At 44.1% G+C, this 25,768-nt stretch overlaps 1 protein-coding gene across 2 annotated transcripts in view; it reads right to left on the reverse strand.

Moving 5' to 3' along the window:
• nol4lb (nucleolar protein 4-like b) overlaps positions 1-15,877 on the reverse strand; it is a 72,328-nt gene extending 56,451 nt beyond the window's left edge. For both annotated transcript variants that reach the window (XM_028994552.1, XM_028994551.1), the window contains exon 1: positions 15,554-15,877. In XM_028994552.1, coding sequence (XP_028850385.1) covers positions 15,554-15,877 — 324 coding nt within the window. The remainder of the gene's footprint in view (positions 1-15,553) is intronic.
• Positions 15,878-25,768: the final 9,891 nt, after the last annotated feature.

Here is a 25,768-nt window from a genome sequence, read left to right on the forward strand (position 1 = left end):
GGTGGGCTCGAGTCCCACTGCTCTTATAAAAAAGGGGGAGTTGCAATCCCAGCGGGAGATGGGGCTTAAGGAAGGGGACACCTGAGAGAGGAAATGGGGTCCTGTTGACACACAGCAGGTGGCAAAGAAAAATGCAATTTACAGCCATTACTGAGACATCCATCTTAAAAGCATATACTGTTCTTTTTTCCCTATTTATCTTTGTACATTTGTTTTGCTGCCCCCCCCCCATTCATTTTATGATAAAGTAGCATACTATCGTCTAAAAACCAGAGACATAAACAGATCAAATTGGCCAACCAGCTTTTTCCTTGCTTATTTCAAGTTTTTTCATTTGAACAAATCAGTCAAGGTTATTATAGGCAAATATAGCCAAAAGTTCTATATTTCATTTTGTTGGTTTGTTTTACATTTAGCCTTCTCACCCTATTACAGAGATAAGGGGCTACCACTTGCCATAAGGCAAACCCTGTTACCCTGGCAACCAACACTAGTCCTCCAGGGCAGGTGTGCTGGCTAGAGGGTCATGTGACACATGGATACACCATGTAAAACTTGAATGGCATCAACTGTCAGAAAGACAAGGGCTACCAGGTTTCGTGTACAAACACCTCAACCACACACATGCTTCAGCATTCAAACACACACACACATACACACACCGCACACTTCAAAATACACATACTCTAACCATACATACATGCATACATAAACATACATGCAAATCAGCACCAACCAAGCTAGGCTTCACTCAATAATACGTGTCAGTGAGTCTTGGGTGGGTATCTGTCGCCAGCTCACCAGAAGCAAATCCTTGCACCATGCCGTTGAATGAGATGCTCTGACCCAGTATTCACAATTTTATCCATGTCAAAATACACTCAAATCCTTGCTCCTGCCAACTTTTGTTCCTTGCAACTTACAGTGTCCCACAGGGTTCCATTGTTGTATTAATTATTGTATTAAATAAACAACCATTCCCTCTGATCTTACTTCTTATTATTCAGAAGACATCAAGTTGAATGTTACCATGGATCACATGAATAACACCCACCACAGGCATGAACAGGATACCTAACTTATCAAATGTTTTCTACCTCAGTAATATAGTTTCTCACATTAGTAATGCTAAATTAGTAGTGTATGGGCTTGTCATGTCAGATTACTACAATGCAACAGCCAGAAACCTCTCTCTGACTTCCTGTCCTGTTCATCCTGTATACTATCTTTTCAGCCCCTCCATTTCTCCATGCCCAGACTAGTCTTACAATATACATCTTTGCATTAACAACATTTATCAGACGCCCTTATCCAGAGCGACTTACAATCAGTCCGCTCCTGGAGCAACTCAGGGTTAAGTGTCTTGCTCAGGGACACAATGGTAGTAGGTGGGGTTTGAACCTGGGTCTTCTGGTTCATAGAGAAGTGTGGTACCAACTAGCTCACTACCAACACACACATACACACATTTTTTTCCCTTTGTCTCCTCTTTGTCTATTTCCTTTGGTTCCATTTATCCATCCCAAAGCTGCCCAGTCCTTTCTTCCTTCATACCATCTCCTTCTCCCACACTTTCCCCCCACACACCCTTCCATCCTACACCCTCCCTTCTGAACCATCCTGTGCTCTCAAGCACCAGGTAATGAGGGTTGCCATGACAGCAGAGATCGGCGTGGAGAACGGAAGAGGTTTTAATCCAACACACTCTATTCGCATCTGTGCTAATTCCATTACAATGAAGTGATGATGATCCTGATGATGATGATGATGATGATGAGGGTTTATATGGCACAAACAACACAGGAGCCACTATAAGGAGTAACAGTAACATGTGTTAACTGATCTTGCAGGCATTGAGAATGAGACAATGGGGATTATCGAAGAAAGGAAAAAACAGAAGACAGGGTTTAAAATCATTTATATTGTGTAGTGCCAGGATCGAAGCATGTCACTCACAGATGCAACATAGATTTTTGTTTGTGTATGTCGCTGAATAGGGAAATTCTCTGGAAAATGAAACCTAAACGCTAAAAATATTTCTATAATATTTGCGCTTTTACTTGTCCTAATATATAAGATGGGTACACAGACATTGTGGAACATCATTTAATTTCAATGTATTTAAAAGATATATTACGATGTAAAATATTTTACTAATTTCAATGAAATTCAAACCAAATTATTAGCATAACTTAAGCATTCAAAGTTCAGTTTATAAATATGATATATTGAATAGTGCATCAGGCTTAATGAAAATATTTATAAAAATGCACCACATTAGTACTACTGACTATCATATGTAAAACTAAACATCCCTCATGTAGCTTTTAAACCAGTGACATTGCTGTCCCATGCATCACACAGCTCGGTCATTTTAGTTGCATATTTTGACCTTATTTTATTGAAGTGTTGCACAGTTTTGGTACCCATTATACATTGAAATATTTGGTGCAAGGGTTCTGTCTGAATGCTTATAGAGTTCACAGAATTTTATTGTGGAAGTGAGACTAGATTTCTGTGTCCCGTGCATCACATGGCAAGTTTTCAAACTGTTTGTATGGCTTTTGTCATAACTTTAAATTGAACTGCCCAGTAGTAAGGCATGACAAGTACTGCATACATGTCACACTTGTTCATAGTTCTGGCCATTAGTTATGGGGATAAAGTAACTGGTGTTATCAAAATGTCCCATGCATCACAAAGAGAATCATCCAATAGTCACACCAATACAAGCTCACATCCTATATAACATGCTGTTATACACAGGACCCTTATAAATAAATAAACGGTGTGCATCATCTGTAAAATACCATATCGAATTAAAGCAGAAAAACAACAAAATGGTGTATGTTTGCTCCAAACAGCTTGCCCACACATGCTTGCCAGGGGACTGCCCTCCATTCCAATACATTACCTCCAGGAGACGAAGCACGTGTGCAGAAGTCAGCCACTGCTGTGTGTCAGAGGCTCTGCATACACCCCCACTAGCCCCCTCCCTGCACCCCTACCCCCACATGGTTGCGGGGCACATCAGTGGCCTGGGACGATGGCGGGCACGACAGCAGAAGCCCCACTGCTTGGATCTATGTGGAGCAGGGGAGGCAGGGTGGGGGTAGGTTTACACCTGAAGGCAGATCAGACAGGACAGAGGGTGCCTGCATATCCTCAGCCCACTCCCATCCCCCAAATCAGCACCCGTCGCCTCATCCTGGTTCACCCCCCCAAGGAGGAGTCACATCCTAGCCAGCTACAGAAGTGGCATAATAGGGCAGCGTGAATAAAAGCCAACAATTTATCACATTTCAGTTTTTTTTAGACATTTTAGCAAATGAATTAGCAAGTTCAAATGATGTATTTTGTGATAAGACACTGTCAGTTGAAAGAAAGTTTAAATAAGAGGCATGGAGAATCACTGATTTACTTAAACGGACACAGCCATTTATTTATTCCACATCATCCAAAATACTGTCTTTGTGCCACTTCTTTTTCTTATGCTTGCTTCTGGTTATTTGCATGGCTGTAATACAACTTTAAAATGCCAATCATCTGTTCAGTTCTAATATATGGTGTGTGTGCATATAACCATGTCCACTGAACAATTCCACTCCCACTCACTAATATGGAGAACAAAAAAAAGAATGAATATGGGGAAAGCAGGCAGTAGGCTTCCTATGTTTCTTGCTACAAAAATGTGAACATAAGACTTCATACACGTACGTACCAGATCAATAACGTCCTCTGCAATATCTGTTGTGAGCATACAGAAACAAGAAAATGGTGTCTTGCCAATTAGAGGTAGCTGAGAGAAGAAGAACTAAAGAGCCAGCATCCTATTTAATTCATTTGCTTTCCTACATTATAATACAGTAGACATTTTGGTAGGTGTTGTCTATTATCCATACCATACCAAGGTGTCATTTGCAATAGTTCATTATTATAAATCATTATTTGAAATAAAACCCCTAGAGAATAAAGCTAATGCTAACCAAATTCTTCCCTCAGACGTTGGATGTTAAAGCTCAGAATGACACCACACATTCCAGTTTAATGGTCGGGAATCCCCTGTTCGTATTACCTGTTGTTTGATGGACCTTGTTAGCCATGCCGACTGTAAAAAAACAGTGGAAATGAACTGTATGTCCACTAGAAGAGATAAACATTACATTTTAACCCACTGTCACCCGCCATCGTGGATTATAAGATTGGCGGTGGAGTCCCTTTGACTTTCAGAGTCAGAAATCCAACTTCAGGGGTCTTCCGGATCATTTTCCTGACTGGGTGCTTCACATGAAACACACCATAATACAGACCTGACGGGTAAAGACTTGTGAAAACCACCTCGCTTAAAGCTAATGTTAACTTGGCCAAACTTAGCCTAACTCATGCCAGCACATCAACAAAGACCTGTCCACGCTGTGTATATCAGAACTATCGCTCGGCCTCTCATTGCACATGTAGCTACACTCCTCACAGTGGCTCATTTTCTCTCCGTTTCTCTCGCGCTGCCCTCCAGCTCCAGGCCTTGGCTCTCTCCAGTAGCACAGAATAATTATAGCCTCCGTCTTTCTACCCCCCCCCCCCTTCTTCTCCATCTTTCCCTCTCGCACTCGCTCCCCCATCCCGTTCCAAACAGCACAGTTGCTAGGAGACGCGAGGGGTCGATTCAGTAAACGGCTGCCGGCCCCTCGCCCTGCCAGCCCACCCAGCCCCCACCCCCCTGCCGTCCACAGCTCCCAGGATGGAGTGATGGCGCGGGAGCGCGGCGCAGGGTAAAAAGAAACAGGAAGACGGACCAACTGAGAGGGGCCATGGAGGGAGGAGAACTACAGTCAAATGAGGGTAGCAGTAAGCTGTGGTAGTATACACACACACACACACACACACACACACTCGCACAAACAACGTGCACCTGTTCACATTCTCTACAGAAAAGAGGAAGTGCTTCGCGTAACAGTTCAGCCAAACGTGCTGAAATGTCACGGCAGCTTTATAAGCACCGGTTCACTGTGCTACGGTACCGGCCTGCCTCTTCTGTTTACTACACCGGGTGCACGTCCACAACGGCAAATGAATGGCGACAACTTCACAGGTAAAAAAGTAAGAGGGCGTGTCCCGACTCCATGCGACTACGCCGAACGGCGTGGCAGCGGAGGAGCGTGCTCCCACTCGACTCCGCGGTCTGTGATGTTCGCCGTAAATGACAGCCGGACGGAGGCTTAGGACCCCATCTTCCCGAGCGGCTCTGCCTATAAACAAACTGATGGGTAAATGATGGAGCAGCGAAAGCCTGCTGGCGGGGGCGGCAGTCAGCCCGGTCTGCTGCGCTCTGCGCCCCTCCTCCACAGCCCCATCCTTCTCCTGACTTCCTCTTCGCCCTCCATGCCACTTCTGCCCCTTTTTTGTGTGCTTCCTTCTCATCCGAACTGCTGACTTTGGTCTGCTCTTCAGGACAGAATACCTACATATGTACATACATGCATACCTTCAAACCTACTACATCAAACCAAGCTGAAAATCAGCTTTCAAACATTTTTTAAAAGACGTCCCATCCAGAGGACAGGTGACAATGAACAAGGCTGTAATACACATATAGCAGACCCCCCCGTCTCTCATTGTCTTACACTCATTATTAGACACAGTCCCACCTGATGACATTTTGTTGGTATTGAGCCCAGAGTTATTAAGGGAAAAGCGTGGATGTCTGCTGTGGCAGACACACACACATACATACACACACACGCACACACACTCATCTGTTGTCTGGCTGCTGATACAAAGTAGTCAGATCTTCAGCTGGACTTGTGTGCGGTAGTTTAAATATTCCCACACTTGACCGGTGTATGTGGAAATTATATGTCCAGGCTGAGTGGAGACACACACACAATGCCAAAATGGACATGAAGTGCTTGGCATTGTTAAAGTGATTTCCTACTGACCATCAGAAATGTTTGGTGGGAGAATTCTGTATTGGTCAGGTTGGAGTGAGACGTGACGCAAAAGCAATTAATCATGCAATCGCATGCAGAAAATTAAAGATGATCCTTTCCTTCACTGGAAGCTGAAAGGAGCTTCCTCTCCATGGCAACCAGAGGCCGCCACGACAGGAGAACATCCACAAAAACAGATCCCACCGGATCCAAAAGCACCTGCAGACTCAGGCTACCAGCCTATTGGACAAACAAGTCGTCCCAAAATTACAGCCACAGCAGAGCCTGCTGTGGTCCAGCCAGGCCAGGTGACTGGGAGTCTGCTCAAGCATGTAAACAAAGCCCAAAACCAGCAGGGGCGGCCAGACCTCCCCTCTGGCTCTTCACCGAAGCAGCATACACTCACGATCGGGCCGTCTGGGAGCACACACAGAACGAGTGTGTATGTCTATGTGTATGTGTGTACACAAGCCAGCAGGGCTTCTCTCTGTAAGATAAACACGGCCAGGCAAGGTGTGAACACTGACTGCCACCCAGAACATCACCAACTTGTGTGTGATGTGTGTGTGTGTGTGTGTTTATATATATATATATATATATATATAGAGGCCATTGCCCCATTGTGTTGGCAAATTTGGAGAGCTGAGATTCACAAAATGAGATGGAAATTGAATTGAGTTCATCACTGGCCTCACAAAATAGAGGTAAAGTTGATTCTGGCTTTAAATTCTCATCTACACTAAAAGATAACAGCAACATTATTGATTAATATGTTTGGTTTATAAAATATAATAACATGGAATATGAATAAAATACTTAATTAAAGAAAATATTTTTAAGAAGATAAACAAAAAGGGTATTTAATGATACCTAAATGCAAATAGTGGAAAATATGTAACTTAATTTAGCATATCAATGAAATATAACTAGTATATCAGTTGTCTCATTAGATCTTGGACATAGGACAAACCTGACTGACATATAGTTACGAAAAAAGAGGTTCCTGGGGGCAGTTCTGTAAGTATTACTAATGACATATAATGATATTACTAATGATATAGTCATTATGATCACAGACTAAAGTCATATTAAATTCAAAATTCAAATTTTATTTGTCACATACACAGTCATACACGGTATGATATGTAGAGAAATGCTTGTGCAACTGCTATAGACCTCAATATTACAAATATTGCAAGTAATTACAGTGTTAATTAAGTGTTACAAATATGCAAACATTGCAAATATAAACAAATATTACAAATTTATGTTTTTAAACATAAATTATATGTAAAGAGTAGAGAACAGAACAGCTTCAGTGCTCCTTGTCCCAGATTATCTGCAGGATCAGAGGAGAACCTTTTGCTTAGATATCTAGATCCACCAAGCTGGAAAGCCCTCATCATTAGAACGCAGCAATGGTTAATGCTGCAGCTACAGTCACCTGGGTTTTCTCCAGGTGCTCCACTTTCCTGTCAATAGTTGGGTTAATGAGTGACCCGAAATTGGCCCAGGTGTTGTCTTGTGTCTGTTCACCCTGCCGTGGGTTCCAGCCTAACCTCTGGCCAACCAAAAGAAACGGGCTAATCTTACACAGCGATTCAACATTAATATTCAGTGATGCCACTGAATGAAAGCATGACAATAGTCGAGTAATATGGAAATAAAGTCATTCACAAATTAAAACATCCATCAGTACTGTGTCGAGGGATAGAAGACTGCCAAAAGACGTGGATCTCTACACTAGGCTAGTTCTCACGAGTGGGTAAAATAAGGATAAATCAGGTTTATGTTACTATCTGAGCAATGGAAGTGTACGTACAAAAGCTCCCATGAGGGACAGCGGGATCTTTAGGTGGGACATTTTTTTAAGAAGTGACCTGATAACCTAATAACGATCACTAGCCCACGTGTATTCAGAGACAAAATAATATCTTGCATGATATCCACCTGTCTTAATTAATAACGTCTTTTTGGCCTCACATCACTGCACAGGTTTTCTGATGGGTGAAACGTCAAAAGAGTGCTTCTCGCTAAGATCTTGGCCACCATGAGAACAAGAACAGCTTCAGTGCTCCTTGTCCCAGATTATCCAGTCTCTGCTCCCCATCAGGAATGATGTACACGCACTACTGAGATGGTTCATATCTAATATCCCCCATTCAATTACACTTGCATGTGAACAAGTTCTATATTCATTTATCCAGGTTTTTATGCTTTAGCATGTCACATTTCTGTCTACTAAAACAGTATTATTAAAACACAGTCATTGGTACACGTACCCCAATAAACAGCAATCCATAATACTCACTAACAACAAAACCATACTAGACTTAGACTGTATACATATACTGTTGACGCGTGAATAAAGAGATGACTTCTGATCTTGTGTGTGTGTATAGCAGGCATCTATCCTATCTGACCCCCCCCCCCCCCCCCCCCGCACACACACAAAAAAAAATAACCTCAGGCTCAATTTACCAACAGCACACAACACAACACGATCCAATTACCTTTATAAACCATCCACAGGCAACGCACTCTTCATACAGGGTTCAAGGCCCAACACTGGAGTAATCATTTCATATACACTCAACAGTGAACAGAGTCTACACATGCATCCCATGCACCACACACACACACACACACACACATATATATATATATATATATATATGGTGGAAAACCACCTGCTGGCCAAGAGGCATGAGAACTCGCGTGCACGTCCACAGACTAACAATGGACATATAGCCTTCCAGAATTGTAAGAAACTTGAAGATTTTTATTCACAGTTTTTTGTTTTGTTTTTCCGGCTTATTCTCAATTGATTTATCTTTATTGAAATAAAATGTATTAATATATCTGTTATTCTTGACACCGCCGCAGATACTCTGTGTGAAGGTACGCAACATAAAGGAAAGCAAACACACACACACACACACTACCCCCGTAACTAAATCCACTTCATTTGGAGCGGCAGCTGAAAGAAAGGGGCACTAAGAGCCCCCAGGTCACTGTGCTGTTTCAACAACCAATTTAGATGGCACATGACCACAGACAGAGTAAGTGGGAGTGTATCTGAGTGTGAGAGTGGATGGCATGAGGTTAAAAGGACACAAAGTCAGCAGCCTCCAGCTTTGCAGTCCCCCAACACAGACACCTTCAGTCCCACTGGACGGCCGAAGCATTACAGATGGTGTGCCAAAAATGATTGTCAAGACATTCTGAGCATTTCATATGATTACATCGTTTTCAGGGGTGATTTATATTACATTAGCTTTTCAGCATAAAAAAATGCTTGTTTCAAACCCGCCACCCCCCTCGTCCCCCAAAACCTCCCCTTCAACCCAACTCCCACTCGCACTTACTCACCATCCCAGGACTCCCAGTAACACAATTACTGCCACACTGCCCACAGAGAGCTGTCTGTACGTTCACAGAGGGGTCAGTGGTAGTGTCAGTGTGTGTATGTGCGTGTGTGTGTGTGTCCCACTGCCTCGCTGCTACTTTCTATATGTAGAGTGCTGCCCATTTTAAAAAAAATCTAAAAAAATTTAAACTCCACGCAACCTGTTCATTTGGCATTTACATACGACTTTCTCCACACCTAGGTAAACACCATCCCCCACGCAGCCTTCCGTTCAACTACCCGCTGCTGTTTTACGGTCTTATTAAAAATAAAGCAGCACCTGCGAAGGTGACCTGAACCTCCCGAATCTCCCCCTCCAGCCAACGCCACAGCAAACACGCGCCCCTTCAACACATGCCCCACCCTTCACCTGTGTGTAAGCTATTCTCTGGGCTTTGGTCAAAATGTGTGTGTGTGTGTGTGTGTGTATGGAGGTCTACGTGGGGGAGGGGGCGTCCTACGGCTGCGTCCTGCTCAGTGACATCTGAAACTCTTTTTTGCAGCAGGTTGACTGGGCGGGAGTGTGAGGTGGGCCATGTTGAGGTGTGTGTGTCTGTGTGACTGAAAACAAAAGACTCCCCACTTTTGTGTGACCTCCCTTTTAGTCGGGCTGTAACAGGACAGATTAAGGTGACACTAGGCCTGGGCAGGTGACAGGCTGTGACAGGAGTGGGCTTACCTGTGAGGCATATGTAAAAATTCTAATATTTTTTTGGCATCTTACTGTTGCAAGTAAATGGTTGCCAAACTTGATATTTTGTAATGCGTGTTTTAATTTGTCTTGGGCAAGCTGTCTTAAATTCAGGCCAATACAGCAATATTTCCTGGCATCTAACAGCAGTCTCTAGTTTACACGTAGCTTATAAAGGACTAGCAAACTGTGTATTAGGGTCCATGCGGTGGTACGGTGGTTAATATAGGGTAGCATCGCGTCAGGGTCCCGTGTGTATGTGTGAGATTTTCGTGCTCTCCCTGTGTTGGTGCAGCTTCTGTCTGGGTTTTCCAGTTTCCTCACACCATTTAAAGCCACATACACTGACCCTGACACCTAAAAGGCCTGGTTTTTCTAAGCACTTTTCTAAAGAAAGTGAAGTTGTGGACTGAAAACTGCGGTAGAAAGTGAAATAGTGGGATTTGTTGTCCCTGTTTTTGCTGGTGTAATTCGCGTCACGCATATTGCTGCCCATTCTGTGTGTGCATGTGTACAGTGCTGCTCAGCTTTTGGTGCTGTGCGATTTGAATACTGGTGTATCGTGCAAGTGAAGTGGTGTATCGTGAACTGGTGTATCGTGCATCACGAAGCAGCGGTTGGAAAAAATTGAAAGGTACTTAAATTTGCAATTGTGAAATTGTGAACATGGACAGATTAAGGCATATTCAGAGACACACACACACGCACACACATGTCCGTGGTGACATCAGTGCTCTGTCTTAGAGGGCTGCCCCCTGTCTCACCCCGGCCCAGCCGGCCCTGGTAGCAGACAAACAGACCCACGCAGGGCAGTTAGGGCAACAAGAGGGTCCTGCCAATTCATGTCAATTTGGAGTATTTATCTGTGCAGGGCGGGGGGCCATTGACATTACAGAGATTCCAGGTCCGATACGAGGGGGTGTCAATTAAGTCAATTACTCCCCCAGGCTGACATTAAACCCAGAGCCACCGATGTGTCACTGCCAACCAACAGCAGACCACAAATACACATGTGTACATACACACACTCATCACAACGGAGGCAAACACACGCATACACTTGCCACTGTCCCAGCCTCCATTCAAACGGCATGAAGCAAAAGACGGCTCTGATGTCAGAGTTGGGTGACTGATCCTCATATGACAGGAAAAGGGAGTGGGGACCAAAAAAACAGGCGAGGGTGCTGCTTTACACAGCACACTTACAAACCCCACAGCTATAACCACACTGCGTTCATGTGACCCCATAATGCTGTTTACGACTAGAGTTCTGATACGCATGTGGTCAACACACACACACACACACACTCATGGACCGGAAATATTACACTTGAACGCGCCTCTCCCGCTCTCTCTCACACACAGACTAACCAACAGAAAAAAAACGAGTTACTGACAGACGGACAGAGATACAGACAGACAGACAGAGTGACAGATGTAACAGTTGAGGGGAAGGCCACTGAACTCGGCCCCCCGCCCCAACCAGGCCCCTCGTTCTGGCGGAGGAAAGGCAGGATCGTTGGGGTTATTAATAGTGTCTGCTCGACGCTCAGACGCTGCTGTCAGCTGCGCGTGATGGTTGCGCCGCCTGCTTCCTCCAGCCCGCCACCGCGGCCCTGCGCGGGGCTCTCAGCGCCCAGTGGTGTTTAACAGCACCACCACCACCGCCGGATTCCACGTTAGAATCGTTTTCTCTATGCTAAAAGGTCAGTAAAGGTTACACTAGAGGAGGACGAGGGTCCGTCCCCATTGGAGCAGGGACTGGCTGGAAAATGGTGCCACGCTGAGACTTTACACATATTTACCTCCACCAACTTTGCAAGAAAACAGATAAAAGATGAAAAGCAGTTCACATTAGTCCTAAAACCCCACCAATGGGAAACGGTTTAACTCCCAAACATACGTGTGTAAAAAAAATTATATATATACAAAAAGTGACTACAATTTACACAAATGAACACACTTGGCCAGTGTTCATCCAGTTTGGGATATATATTTAGACTAAAACCTCAAGGCAACATGACAATATTTATCAGTGTGGTGTTACAAATCTGCCGAAAGCAGTAAGAGAGAACAGGAGGATGTTCTGAAAATCGAGATCTTCAGTTATTAAATCTTACAGAACAGTTTGAAATTCAGGAAAGCCCTCTTTTGTGCTTTGCACCTGGGCTTGCCGTGCACATGCATACATTTATGCAGCAGCACAGTCAATAAGAGGGTTGCTGCAAAAACACATTCTACTTTTCCAGCACAGGCATTTAAAACAATTATTAATATTTCACATGGTAATGATAACAAAAATCATGCCGGAACGCTAGTGAATCATGCATGAAAGGCTAATGCAGAAATAAGATACTGAATTTGGTTGTTCATTTGTGGAGACAGATGTTCAAAAAATGAATAAATTTGTGAATAATTTGTGAATAAATACATAATATTTCTTTTGGGTTTTTTTTTTTGCTTCAGGACCCTATATATAAAATATAACCCATTACACAAAGAGGGCCATTTTTAGAGATCCCCTTAGTTCTTAAGGTCACTTTCGGGGCTGCTTGGGTAATGTGTACCTCTATTTATATGGGTCAAGAATTCTAATGTCAAATAAGAATAAAGTAACCATTATCTCCAAAAAAATTTAACTATTTAGTCTATAACACATATAGACTTTGCATGATATTCAAATTGGGTCCCAATAGGGGTGTTGAAATAATCGATACAGAATAATATGGCGATATTTTACTTGATATGTGATATTGTATCAACCGATATCAAGTTAGTCCAGCGGATGGTACCGTCAACTGTTTTCTTTAGTAACGTCAGCAGTGGTGAAGTCAGCATGCCACTACAACCTCCACTCCTGTAGGTACATGGACCCACGCCATGTGACCCCAACACATTATGAAGGTAGTGGTGTCCAGTATGTACGAGGAGGTAACGCAAGTGGTAACAAAAAAAAAATCTATTCTCTCTGCAGAAACAGTGACACTTATGTGTGATTGCTGGACTTCGCGAGCCATTGAATTTTACATTATGACCCAGTTACTGGCAGTAACATTGGCAAGCTGTAGAAAGGGGCAGTGGAGGAATAACACATGAAAAATAAAAAAGCGAGGACCATGCCATAGTCACAGACAACGCAATCAAACATGGCCATTGCAGCCACAGATATGCCACATTTTATATTTACATTAACATTTACGGCCCTTATCCAGAGCAACTTACAGCCAGTAGTTACAGGGACAGTCCCCCTGGGTCTTCTGGTTCATGGGAGAGTGTGTTACCCACCAAGTTGTATGGCTACTACCATACAACTTAAATGCTTTATGCGCACGTTGAATTTAGTTTCATAGCGTGAACTAAATCGCACCAAATTTCTTTGGAAGGGTTAGAAGAATAAGCAGCTTTTTCCAAACACCACGTACTGCGAGAAAAACTAAAAGTTCCTGAACTTGCCTCAACACATATTGCTCAATCATTCTGCATCCATGTTTATTTTGGGGTTTATGTGGCGGTATAATGGACACATGCAAATAATATTTGAGTTTATTAATATCATACTGGCTGTTTCATTTTCTTTCATTTGCACCGTGTTAACTGATGATAGCGAGTGTCTGTGTGCGTATGCACTTTGTTTTATACATGTTTGCATTTCATCTCAGTCCTCTACAAGCACCACGCCAACCTGAGATAACCGACTGGCGCACTTTAATATCTTGTTTTCAATCTGATGCATTTTATCTTGTTTACTTCATTGTGTGAAAATGCAAAGACATTAAAGTTAAAATCCAGTTCTGAGTTATGTTGTTTTGGCTGAATTGTTAATGCAATGTGATCCACCCAGATTGTACACAGCAACTTGCATTTCAGCCGATCTTACATGTTCAGTGAACTGTGCAATAGTGCAATATAATCGTATCATGATATAACTGTATTGTGATCCATGTATCGTGAGATCCTCGCCAATACACACCCATAGTTCCCATGGTACACATACTACGCTATTGATTTAGTGGTTTGCCATTTTTTACAGTGAAGCAGCTGCCAATACACGCCAGCAATACACGCCATTTACAGCTGAACACAGCACTGAGCTGGACTATGGCTCTGTGAAAACCTTTCGGATTTATACAATTACAGCAGGACCACACACAGACACACCTTAGTTCTTTTAGAACCTTGGCTTCAAAACAGTACCCGTATTTATGACTGTCCCAAATGCTGCAATTAGCAGAAAAATGGAGACAGATTAGACACGTACAATCCGTCCCAGTCACATACGTTGCCAACTTTGACCTTTTGATGTTCTTTGCTGCTGCCGGAGGTTAAAGGGGACAGAATTGATAGCGACGTCCCTGCCTACAGCACACCTCCTCATCACCTGCTAGACCCCGGCTGGACCCTATACATCTCCCAGAGGCCCAGCTGCCCCGGGGCCGAACGCGGCCGCAGCACAGAGGGTAACAGACTGTGACACTGCCACCTCGCCCTGTAGCCGGAGCCCCATTCAGCTCATTCAGGGGACTTAATTGAAGTCAATAGCGTGGGGAGAGGAGGAGAGAAGGAGGGAGGGATGGAAGAGGGGTATGAAGAAAAAGGGAAGAGTTTCTAGATGGCCTCCTCAAAATCTAGGGCAGGCACTTCATCAAAAAGAGGGGAGGACGCAGAAGAGATTCATCTTTGCTTTCCATTTCATTTTCTCTCCAGTTTCCCATCTCCCCCCACCACCTTCCCGCTTGGAGCAGTAGAAATATCCGTCACCTCAGCGGTGTTCATTGTTCTGTCCATTAAGAAGAACGAGGGGGCGCGCTCCTCGCTTTGTCACGCAGAGAAGTCTAACTTCAACGTGCGAAACAGTCCCATATGTCTACATCAGACACGAGTCTCGTTGCCCTGGAGAGCACCGTGAGGTATTGAGCTGTTTACTGTGGTAATGCAATACAGCAGACAGTGGTGGGCACCTGTGCATCCAGTCCAAAGAACTTTCATACCCACAAAATATGCAATAAATCGTGTTTAAATTTGAAATGTTAGATCTAATGGATCTAATTTACTAAGCACGGGTCGCCAGTAATTTAAGGAGGACTAGGAGCAGGTCAGACCAACGTCTCTGCCGCGAAAACGCTGTTTTTGGAGGGACCTGGCGATGGGACGCGTCAAGGCGCCATGGGACGCGTCAAGGCGCAGCGGCGAGCGCGCGTCCTGCCAAATTCCCCACACTTGCCCCAGCCCCGGGCGGCGGGCGTCGTCCGAAGGGTCTGGTCAAGTGACACCTGTTTAACGGTGTCGCACGCACGCACGCCCGCGGTCCAGGCGCCCGGATGCGCGCTCCTCGCCTCCGCTGGGGTGCCGGAGCGCAGACCGGCAAAGTTGGCAACGTCCCTCGCCGTGGCGAGGTGATGCCGGGGGTGGAGGAGGGGTAGTAAACCGCGCGGTTTATTTTGCATAGGCAAAGCAGAGATAAACAGAAATATATATTTAAAAAAAAAGAAAAAAAAGAGAGAGACAGAGAGACGCCGGGACACTAACCGTAGCCTTGACGGGCACGTACAGGACGGGTCCCTTCCTGTTCGGCTCCCCGTCGATGCCGCCGCCGCCGCCGACCTGGAAGCCCTTGGTCTTCACCCAGAATTTGAATTTGGCGTTGATGTGGCCGCCCTCGGCGAACACGCCGTCCGCCGCCTCGTCGCCCTGCAGGAGGGTCTGCAGGATTTTGCAGTATTTGCGCCGGGTGACCGTCTTTGTTTTGCCGGAGTCCCCGTAAGTGCGGAGGCACCAGTCCTGGAATTGGCCGAACATCTCCCCCTCCGTGGCCCTCCTCGGCAAAACGGCGGCGGCTTTTTTGGCCGACATCGGGATTCTTAAAAAAAAAAAACCAACAACCTCGCCCTCCACAAAAAAAAAAAAAAATTAAAAATAAACAAAAAATAAATAAATTCGATAAATGAACGAATGAGAGAAATAATGCTCGCCCCTTTGGAGAGATTTGGCGCTCCCTGTGCGCACCACACGACGCGGGCTGCCCGAGTCGGACGGCTGTTTGGAGGGGAGGGGGGGCGCGTCGCACCTGTTTGCGGAACCGTGTCGCCTCCCCGTCCCGCAGGACGGCGGACAAACGTCGGCGCCGCGGGCTCCTCCGGTCCCCGCCCGCAGAGGAACCGAGAGAGGGGTCTCTCCACCTGCGCCGGATGGGTCCGCTGCCTTAATTGGGTCGCCTCTCTCGGAAACTGTGGTTCGGGAGAAGGGAGTTCGTTCGGCGCTTCGGCCGGCCTTTGTGCGGGCGAAGCGGGGCGACGTCGCGATATCCAGCGACGGCCACCCCCCTCCTTCCCTCCGGTCCTCCCCGGGGCTCCACCTGGAACCGTCCACCTGTTAGAATCGGGAGCCGCGACCTGCCGCGCCCCGGAGAGGCGGAGGGCCGACGTCCCGACTCCCGGTTCCGAATTCGAATCCGCTCCGGCGGCGCGGGTCTCCCCCGTGGCTGTAGCGGGACGGCGTGCGGGCGGCGGGCGCAGGACAGGCGGCCAGGATACAGGAAGTGGCGACCGGACTGTGTGGAGACCGGTTCTACACCGCAAAAAAAAAAAAAAAATAATAAAAATAAAATAAAAATTAACTCTCACCGACGTGATTTAAAGAGAAATTATATTGTATTTGGAATATTTTTTACTATGTACTGAAATGTTCATGAATATAAGTCCAGTGTCAAGAGAGCACGGTGACCCGAATTTTACACGCGTGACGTTTGTGTGACACTGGCCGTGACAATTTTGTAAGTGAATAGACAACGTGGTTTATAACGCTCACAAGCATGGTTTTGTGTTCAGTGCTTTGGGTTGTGGCAAAGTTATGGCGTTCCAAGTCGAAAAGAACCATTTTCAATTTTTTCCTTCTGAGGAAAACTCTTCTTGTGAACCTCGGACCCCTCAGAGTTCAAGAAAGAAAATGCGCTTACGCGCAATTTTCGTGTATGTGGGTCTTTTTTTCTGCTCTGAAAGAGAACTTCGGTATCATCACAGATAACCGCCTCCATTGTTCCATTGGGGCTAAATGGTTTAATTGGAGCCACTTAGCATGCTGCATGACCGCGAGGAGGATATCTCTCTCCGCGGCCCTTGGCAGGACGTGAAAGTTTGAAATGTGTAAGCAGGGGCCATTTTTGTAATATGTCGCTGTTTTGAACACGTTTTGATTCAGGCTGAATAGGGCCCTGGAGCGGAAGCTGAAAATGGCCGTGGTTGTGTTGGAGGAGGCCGGGCCTGATGGGACCGGGTCGCTCACAGCAGGCGCCCTCTCAAAATTACCGGCCAGATCCACACTTTTCTCAAAAAGAAAACATGTCCTGTGTGCCAAATTGCTTGATAAATGTGCCGCACTCCAGTGCTGAATTGGGTTGTTGTAGTATAAAAAAAAAAACCTTCTTTCTGTGCCTTTGTAAATGGAAAAATAAAATATGAATGTGACTAAACAGAGGGGCAGTGGTGCCCTAGCGGTTAAGGAAGTGGCCCCGTAATCAGAAGGTTGCCGGTTCGAATCCCGATCTGCCAAGGTGCCACTGAGGTGCCACTGAGCAAAGCACCGTCCCCACACACTGCTCCCCGGGCGCCTGTCATGGCTGCCCACTGCTCACTCAGGGTGATGGGTTAAATGCAGAGGACAAATTTCACTGTGTGCACCGTGTGCTGTGCTGCTGTGTATCACATGTGACAATCACTTCACTTAAAAAAAAAAAACATAAATAAACGTTTAAGAGGTGCAGGATCTGTAAAACGGTTGGGCCGTTATCGCCGATCCAAGGAACAAGTGCGCTTTCTACCACAACCTCCACCCACTCCCAGCCCCCACATGCAACCTTTCCCCAGAGCCGGCTCTGGAGCCCCGAAGAAGAACGTCGGGTTGTGTCAAAACAGTCCCCTACAATGGGAAGTGAAAGTGTGTTACAAAACTTGCCTGTTGTGCTGTTTGCCTCCCTTTCCCCTTTTCAGGGCCCGGCCCGGGCGAGCAGCGGCGGGCTGGTTTGCCAGAAAAGTGGACAGTCATCAGCGGTTAACCCACTCACGCCTTGCTCTGAGAACTGCAAAAAGGCCTCTGTCGAAATCACAAGTGCCGCAACTGGCCGGCTTGCCTTGCTTCACTTGTCCAGTCTGAGGATTGTTTTACATTTCTTTATCGATCCGGTGTGAATGAGAATGTAGACAAAATCTATTGGATATTGACGATTGTACGAAATGTCATTTTAACGTGTGTGGTGTAATGTAAATGTCATGTTAATACCTATGGGGCCACGCAGTATTTTCTTATAGTATGTGTACATTCTAAACTTTTACATCTAATTGAACTCCCGTTTTTCAGATTTTGGTTGGCAATATTTCTTCCCAAATGGAATGGCTTCTGCGCATTCATGTGTGTGTCCCTGCTCCATCTTTGTGTTGGACCATGCCTGGGTAGCTTTGCTTATCCGTTGCTATGACGCCATTCGACTGGAGGGGCTGTAAGTGGGCGTGTGGTGTGGTGCCATGTTCTGTCGGTGCCGCCGGTTTCAGCGCTTGTCTGTCTGTCTGCCTCACTCTCTGTTTTGACTGTTCGCCTGGGTCCTGCTGAGCACTTCATGTAAATTCTGCCCACCAATTAGATAAACCAACAACAAAATTCACCCCTTTCTTGGTAAAGGCATTGAACGAGAGTAAATTTTTTCCTGCTCAATGACAAATACAAGTGACATTAATATTTTTTTATATACACAGTACAGGCCAAAAGTTTGGACACACCTTCTCATTCAATGTGTTTTCTTTATTTTCATGACCATTTTCATTGGTAGATTCTCACTGAAGGCATCAAAACTATGAATGAACACACATGGAGTTATGTACTTAACAAAAAAAGGTGAAATAACTGAAAACATGTTTTATATTCTAGTTTCTTTGCTCTGATTACTGCTTTGCACTCTTGGCATTCTCTCGATGAGCTTCAAGAGGACGTCACCTGAAATGTTTTTCCAACAGTCTTGAAGGAGTTCCCAGAGGTGTTTAGCACTTGTTGACCCCTTTGCCTTCACTCTGCGGTCCAGCTCACCCCAAACCATCTCGATTGGGTTCAGATCCGGTGACTGTGGAGACCAGGTCTCCACTTTTTATTAAGTACATAATTCCACATGTGTTCATTCATAGTTTTGATGCCTTCAGTGAGAATCTACCAATGTAAATGGTCATGAAAATAAAGAAAACACATTGAATGAGAAGGTGTGTCCAAACTTTTGGCCTGTACTGTATAGCAAGGGCATCACTGAAACAGCCAGAGACATTTGGCCGGCCATTACGTGACAGGCTCAGCATTAACATCTCTCAGTGATCTCACTAACAGGAAGCCTACAGCACAAAGATGATTGAGATCTCACATGTTCCAGCATTTGGCACACTATCTGGTGTCAGAGCGCTGAAAATAAGCCGTTGCGGCGTTCCACCCCAGACGCAGGTCGGCCCTGTTAGGCACCCCACGAGTGAGAGAAGACCTCGAGCCGGGCTGAGGCGGGCTGCTTGTACTGCAAAGTTAGATCGACTGGTGAGATCTTGAGTCACACCAAGGTTAGCTGCAATGTTGTGAAAACATTGAGCAACGTCCGGAGCCGAACACTTTAAAAATACTACGTCACCTCAGGATAAAAAATGGCTGTTGCCAGCAATAAATTCATCTCGCTTGGATGTAATTTTCAGATTTTCGGAGTGAGGCTGTTGGCTACCGGCTCATTCATCACACCCTCTTTAACACAGGCAAAAACTAGGACAACCGCAGAACCTCAGATACCAAATAGCGAACACCCAGAAATCCATAACTCTATATATTTAATTGTCATGGTTTCACAAGCCATAATAGCTATTTAATGATCTCCTATTCATCTTATCATTTTTTGGGGTTCAGCTTTAACTAGTCCTAAATGGGCTGAGGCAGAATGGCTTGTTATGGGCTCTGCAGAACGGATAAGGACATCTGAAAGGTGCCGTTTTCCCACAGAGGAAGGTTTTATTCTCAACGTTTCACTTCTCCAGTGGGTAAGAAACTTAACTGAATTAGGACCTTAACCGAACCGAAATGATTAATTTCTTTTCTAGATGGTGCACACCTCCAGTGTCTGCTTTGTCTATTTTGTCCTTTTTAAACAGCAAGTCGTTTTTGTTTGTCAATTGCTTTTATATGAACCTGTAAATACAAATATTAAATTATGATTTAAAAGCTAAATGTTGGTGTATTTTAGACCACCCTGTCCTGTATGGTCATAAAAGTCCAAGTAAATGTGCTTAATACACATATACAATTCCATTTATTTTTAGGTGCTAAATCATTTGTTAATTTTGGTAATAGTTTGGTATTTAAAAGGATAAAGGTACCATACTCAATACCTTTACTGTATTAAGAATCATGCGTATTTGTGATTGGAATGCTATTTTGTATCATTAAGAGATCCATACAATATAGTATACAGTATGTACTTAAAATTACAATCCATGGCCTAATAACAGCAGATTATCTGGAGACTGAAAAGCAATAACTGGCATAACTAGTATCATAAGGCCTGTAATAAAAAAAATTACACAATCAATGTGATACTTTGATGTTGATCTAGCTTGATTGAAGCATTGACGTATAAAACATATGTAGGAAGGAGCACACAAAACAGAAGAGTGAGTTCCAGCAAAAACAGCATACTGACCATGGTATAGATAGATATTTTTCCAGACCCCTTCTTACTGTAGATGACTGGTCTTATGTGACAGCAAAGATGAAATAGGTCATGCAATGAAAAGGGAAAAAAACAGCACTACATACAGCAGAGAACTTCAATATACCTGGAAGTAGGTGAGTGTGTGTGAGTGTGTGTGGTAGCACCTGCATGAACGTTTATTTCTAATATCTATTTTCATTGTCATTCTCCGCTTCTGTGGTACGGCAGGTCAGAGGGCATCTCCGGCACAGACCTTCAGGGGACAGAGACGCAGATTCACCTCTCGTCCTCCACCGTGCATACTAACCCTCCCCTGCCCTCCCACTCTCTTCACTTCTTATTTCTCCCATTGCCACAGGTCCCAAACATACAGTCACAGTGTTCCATCCATTGGCACCTGCTGATTTTATTTTATTTTTTAAAATGAAAAGCAACCCATATGGGACCAGACCATCTAGCCATCTTCAAGTCATGTGGGTTCAGAAATTCCGACACATGCCCTAATGATATTTATCTGAGCTGGGAGCACCTTGGAAAAGATCCCATCTGATCAGATCTGATGTGAACTCTTCCATACATCCTGATCAGAGACAATCCCTACATATAGATAGATGCGATCAGTGAAGATTTAGTGCTGATTCAGATGGTGCATCATATGTGTGCACTTTTTTACATTTTTTTTATGAAGACACACAACTGCCAATGCAGTCAAACACGGGAGAACTTGCGGTGTGTTCACGACGCACCTACGTGTGGTCACGTCTTTTTTTTAGGCACGCAGGTCATGGAAAATATGAATTGTATATTTTTCACAGTCAGTTTGGTTTTTATACGATTCATAGTAAAAACCATTAGGGATAAAATAATGCTTTTATTCTGACCTTAAATTTGCCCAGTGCACAGTTGTTGGACGTCCAGTGCACAGAGGCGTGAGACAGGGTATGAAAGGTGCACCACCGTCTGAACAAACAGAAGCTCCAGACAGGGGCAGGTGTGCTATAGCAGGTGTGTGTGCGCGCCTGTGTCTAATCTTGTTTGTCCCTCTTCCTGCCCAATGCTGGAGCAGAGCTGGTCGGGGAGGGGGTCAGAGCTGACATCACAATGACCCGGTCTTGCTGAACCCAAACTACAAAGGCAGAAGGCTAAAGGGTTTCCAATTTAACATATTGCTGGTACATGATATAAATATTATAATGCTTGAAGTATAAAGTAAACCAAAAGCCTAAAAACTATATGCTGTTTTTTTCTGTTTACTGGTCTATTGAGCTCTTAAGAAGAAATTAATGTCCAAATCACCTCCAGACTAGAATGAACTCAAGCCAACTCAAATAAAAAAAGTGATTATTTCTCACACCACAGCACACAGTGAAGATGTCCTCTGCATTTAACCCATCACCCTTTGTGAAAGGCGCCTGGGGAGCAGTGCATGGGGACGGTACCTTGCTCAGGGGGACCTCAGGAGAACCTTGGCCGTTCAGGATTTGAACCCACAGCCTTCTGATTACAATCACGCTTCCTTAGACGTTAGGTCACCACTGCCCTCAAGGTCCAGCTGCTGCTCATTTCCAGACTTGCTCATCCTGTGGCTCCAGTGTGAGACCTCTGTGGCTACCTGGAAGAGCCCTGAACCCTTATCATCATTAACTTCTATGTCAGGACACTCGGAGATTGTTAAAATTTACAGCTGCTTTGTTTATAAACCATATATAGCTAATATTCTTAATAACCTCATTGTGCTGCAGTATTAGTAGTGTTTAAAGGGTACCTGGAGAACCCCATTTTTTCAGAGGTGGTGCTCATCATGTCTGGGAAAGTTTGAGAACCACGGTTCTAGACCAAAAGAGCTACGGGAAGCAGGCATTTGGCCATCTCATGTTTTGACTTGGTGAGATAACTCGCTCTTCCCCTCAGTACTGATGCCCAGAGTCCAACAACATTTGGACCTGGAGAGAAAGCAGTCTGAATGTTTTCCTGACACTGAATGTACATTATACCAGTAAATGGTGGAATACCCCACCATTCCATCACAAAATTCCAGGAGCTTTTGCAATGATGTCACTTCTGCTTTGTGGAAACTGTCAAAATTCCCAGGGGCTGTAGAGCTCTTTCAGGGTCTTTTTTTGCTCTTTATATCTCTAAGCTGTTTTTTTACCAATTAGGGAATACTTTGCATGGGCCTAAAATGACTGCACGTTAGTTGTTGCACCCATCTTTTTATAGGCCTGTGAGATAAGGGTGTCTGGTTTGTCTGTTTGGCCAGGGAATTTGGGGGTACATTGTAAATTACACAGTTTGAATTATTATTTGTTTTCTTGATTTTTCCCCTTTATCCTTCAGTCTTACCTTTCAATTTTACCTTTCTGCCCTGCACACTTTCGGTCCTCTCTCCCTTTTGTCTGCTCCTCTCCCATTCAACACCAGCTGTGTCCCAGGCTCACCTTGGCCACCCTCCTCTCCAGACACAAATTAAACTCGGCCCTCTTTCGATTCCTGTTTGTTCCCCTCCTCTCCTCTCTGCTCACTGTCTTTGTCATCTCCCGTTTCGATTCCCCTCTCCGGTCTGTCCCCCGCCTCCGGTCGTCCCTCGTCTCTCTCTCTGTTTCAAACCAAACCTTTTCTCACCTGCGGAGAGTCATGCAGATCTCACTTTCCGGTTGTCATTTTTTACAGTTGTTGTCAGTCCTTCACTCTCACCTTCAACATCTAATTAATGCACCAACTAATTAAAAATACAAAGACCCCTGGTCAATATGCAGTGCCACTTTGCTGTTCTTAAAATAACAAAAATATTATTTATTAAAAGTTAGCAGAAACAAATCAATACTGATTTACTTTACATGACAGCTTTGTGTACACTTCCTAAGGTAGCATCCTATACTGTAATGCCTAAAGAAGGTTCATTTTGGGTCACTGCAGAGCTTTTGTGTTGGTCAGGTTGGTTAAGCGATTAATATATTAAAGTTCAAACATTTGTGCAAACAAAAAAATAATTCAATTGTGGCCAACATGTTTATTTCCTTTTTTTGTCACGACTCTTTCTAAATTGTCATACTGACACCTATGCATCTTTGCTTCTAATCAACAGACAAAGAAAACAATTCCTTTCCCCTGGAGAAAAATTAAGTGACACCATCTGTCACTGTGATGAGTGGCAATTTAAATGTAATGGAGTCTTTGTATATTAATGCCTCTAAAAACAGACGGGACTACATATAACAGTAGAACATCTGTCTAAGAGACTAACAGATAATTGGGGGAAGACTCAGTGGTCCTTAGGACCACCAGTACAATCAGAGATGCTTTGTAAATGACTAATCAGTGAACCCAATGCTGCGCTTCTCAGATGACTTTGTCTTTGTAGTTTGAACTGGTGAATAAACATATCATTTCATTTCAAGTGTCATTAGCTTCATAGTTGGAATGGAGAGAGGGTCTTGAACCAAGGTCTGAGGGTATGTACAACTCAGCACAGAAATCGTACACATACTACCAAAAATGAGAAAGCAGCATTTTATTACATTCATCACCTATAACATGTCAAGTAAATTCAAGGTTGAACCTTATTGTCCCCAGAGGGCAATAAATTGTCCAGCAGAATCTCACGCAAACAACAATGTTATATGATAATTTATATTTTAACCATAACAGCAATCGACAGCAAGTAATATTTAGTTGCTCCCAGTGTTTGGTCGGTAGTTACTACACCCATAATAATAAAACAAGTCAATAGTTCCCTCTAGCGGCCAAAGCATGTAAGTACGCCTACAAATAGTTTAAATCCACCGCACCTATCTGTGGACAGTCTCAAAATCATACAATTTAAACTATCATAGATATTCTGGTGAATAACATTACTTCTTCCTGAAGATTAGTGCTGTGTATATAATTCTGAACCACTGCTAGTCAGTTAAACATCATTGTCTTGATTTAATAGTCCTTGCTAAAAAATCATCAATAAATAAACACTAGAATCTCTAGTACAGTTTTTGTCCTGGGTTACTGGGGCTTTTGAAGAGAACACGAATAAATGATCTTCTCCTCTCTACAGTGTGCATTAATCTAAGATTGAGACAGATCATGTCTGCGGGCATCTCGGTGCCTCATACTGTGACAGTAGCATCAGGGCGAGAGTAGTGATGAGAAGGCTTTGGGACAGGCCTGGAACAAACGGAAGGTAGACAATGGGACAGGCATGGTTACTATGGAAACACAACGGGCTCGGGCAGCCACGGCTCTCGGTAACCAGGTAACAGGAACCGACCACAGATGAGGAGGACAGGAACAGTACCTGTGGACAGGGCTAAATATCTGTGAAGTGTTGCCATGCATAGTGCTGAAGGTCATGACTGAATGTCCAGAATATCAGTCATCAGGCTAGCGGATGGAATTTCACACAAACAGGTGATGTCAATAATTCAGCAATAATTCATATATGTTATATATTTTTAATAAGAAATCTGAAACAAAAATTAATCTTAAAATACCAAAAAAAAAATCTTTAACATCTTTCGACTGTATGCACACTTGAAAGTTTAAAGCTGTATTTAGGGGGGCTTGTGAACCAGAATACTGCAAGATTCAAACCCCACAGACTGCCATTGTATCCCTGAGAAAGACACATAACCCTGAGTGTCTCCAAGGGGACTGTCCCTGTAACTACTGACTGCGACTTGTAAGTCGCTCTGGATACGTGTGTCTGATAAATGCCATAAATTTAAATGTAAATGTCATAGGTAACTCGCAAATCTATGCTGACGATATACTCACTGGTGTGTATACATTCTAGTGTCGCCTTCACTCTTTACAGGACAACAATGGCTCCTGATACACTGTGTGTGTTTTAGTGTATTTGCAGATTCATGTCACTTATGCATTAATGTGTATTAGGTTCTATACTCTGAATAATTATATTCATTTTTCCTTATATAAATTTCATACACACTTGCACCCATGCTGTATACTGTGTGCCACAAATAAGCTTGTTTTAATTATATGCAAATAATGTATAAATGTATGTATACATGATA

Source organism: Denticeps clupeoides, chromosome 10, assembly GCF_900700375.1.
Source record: "Denticeps clupeoides chromosome 10, fDenClu1.1, whole genome shotgun sequence".
NCBI lineage: Eukaryota > Metazoa > Chordata > Actinopteri > Clupeiformes > Denticipitidae > Denticeps > Denticeps clupeoides.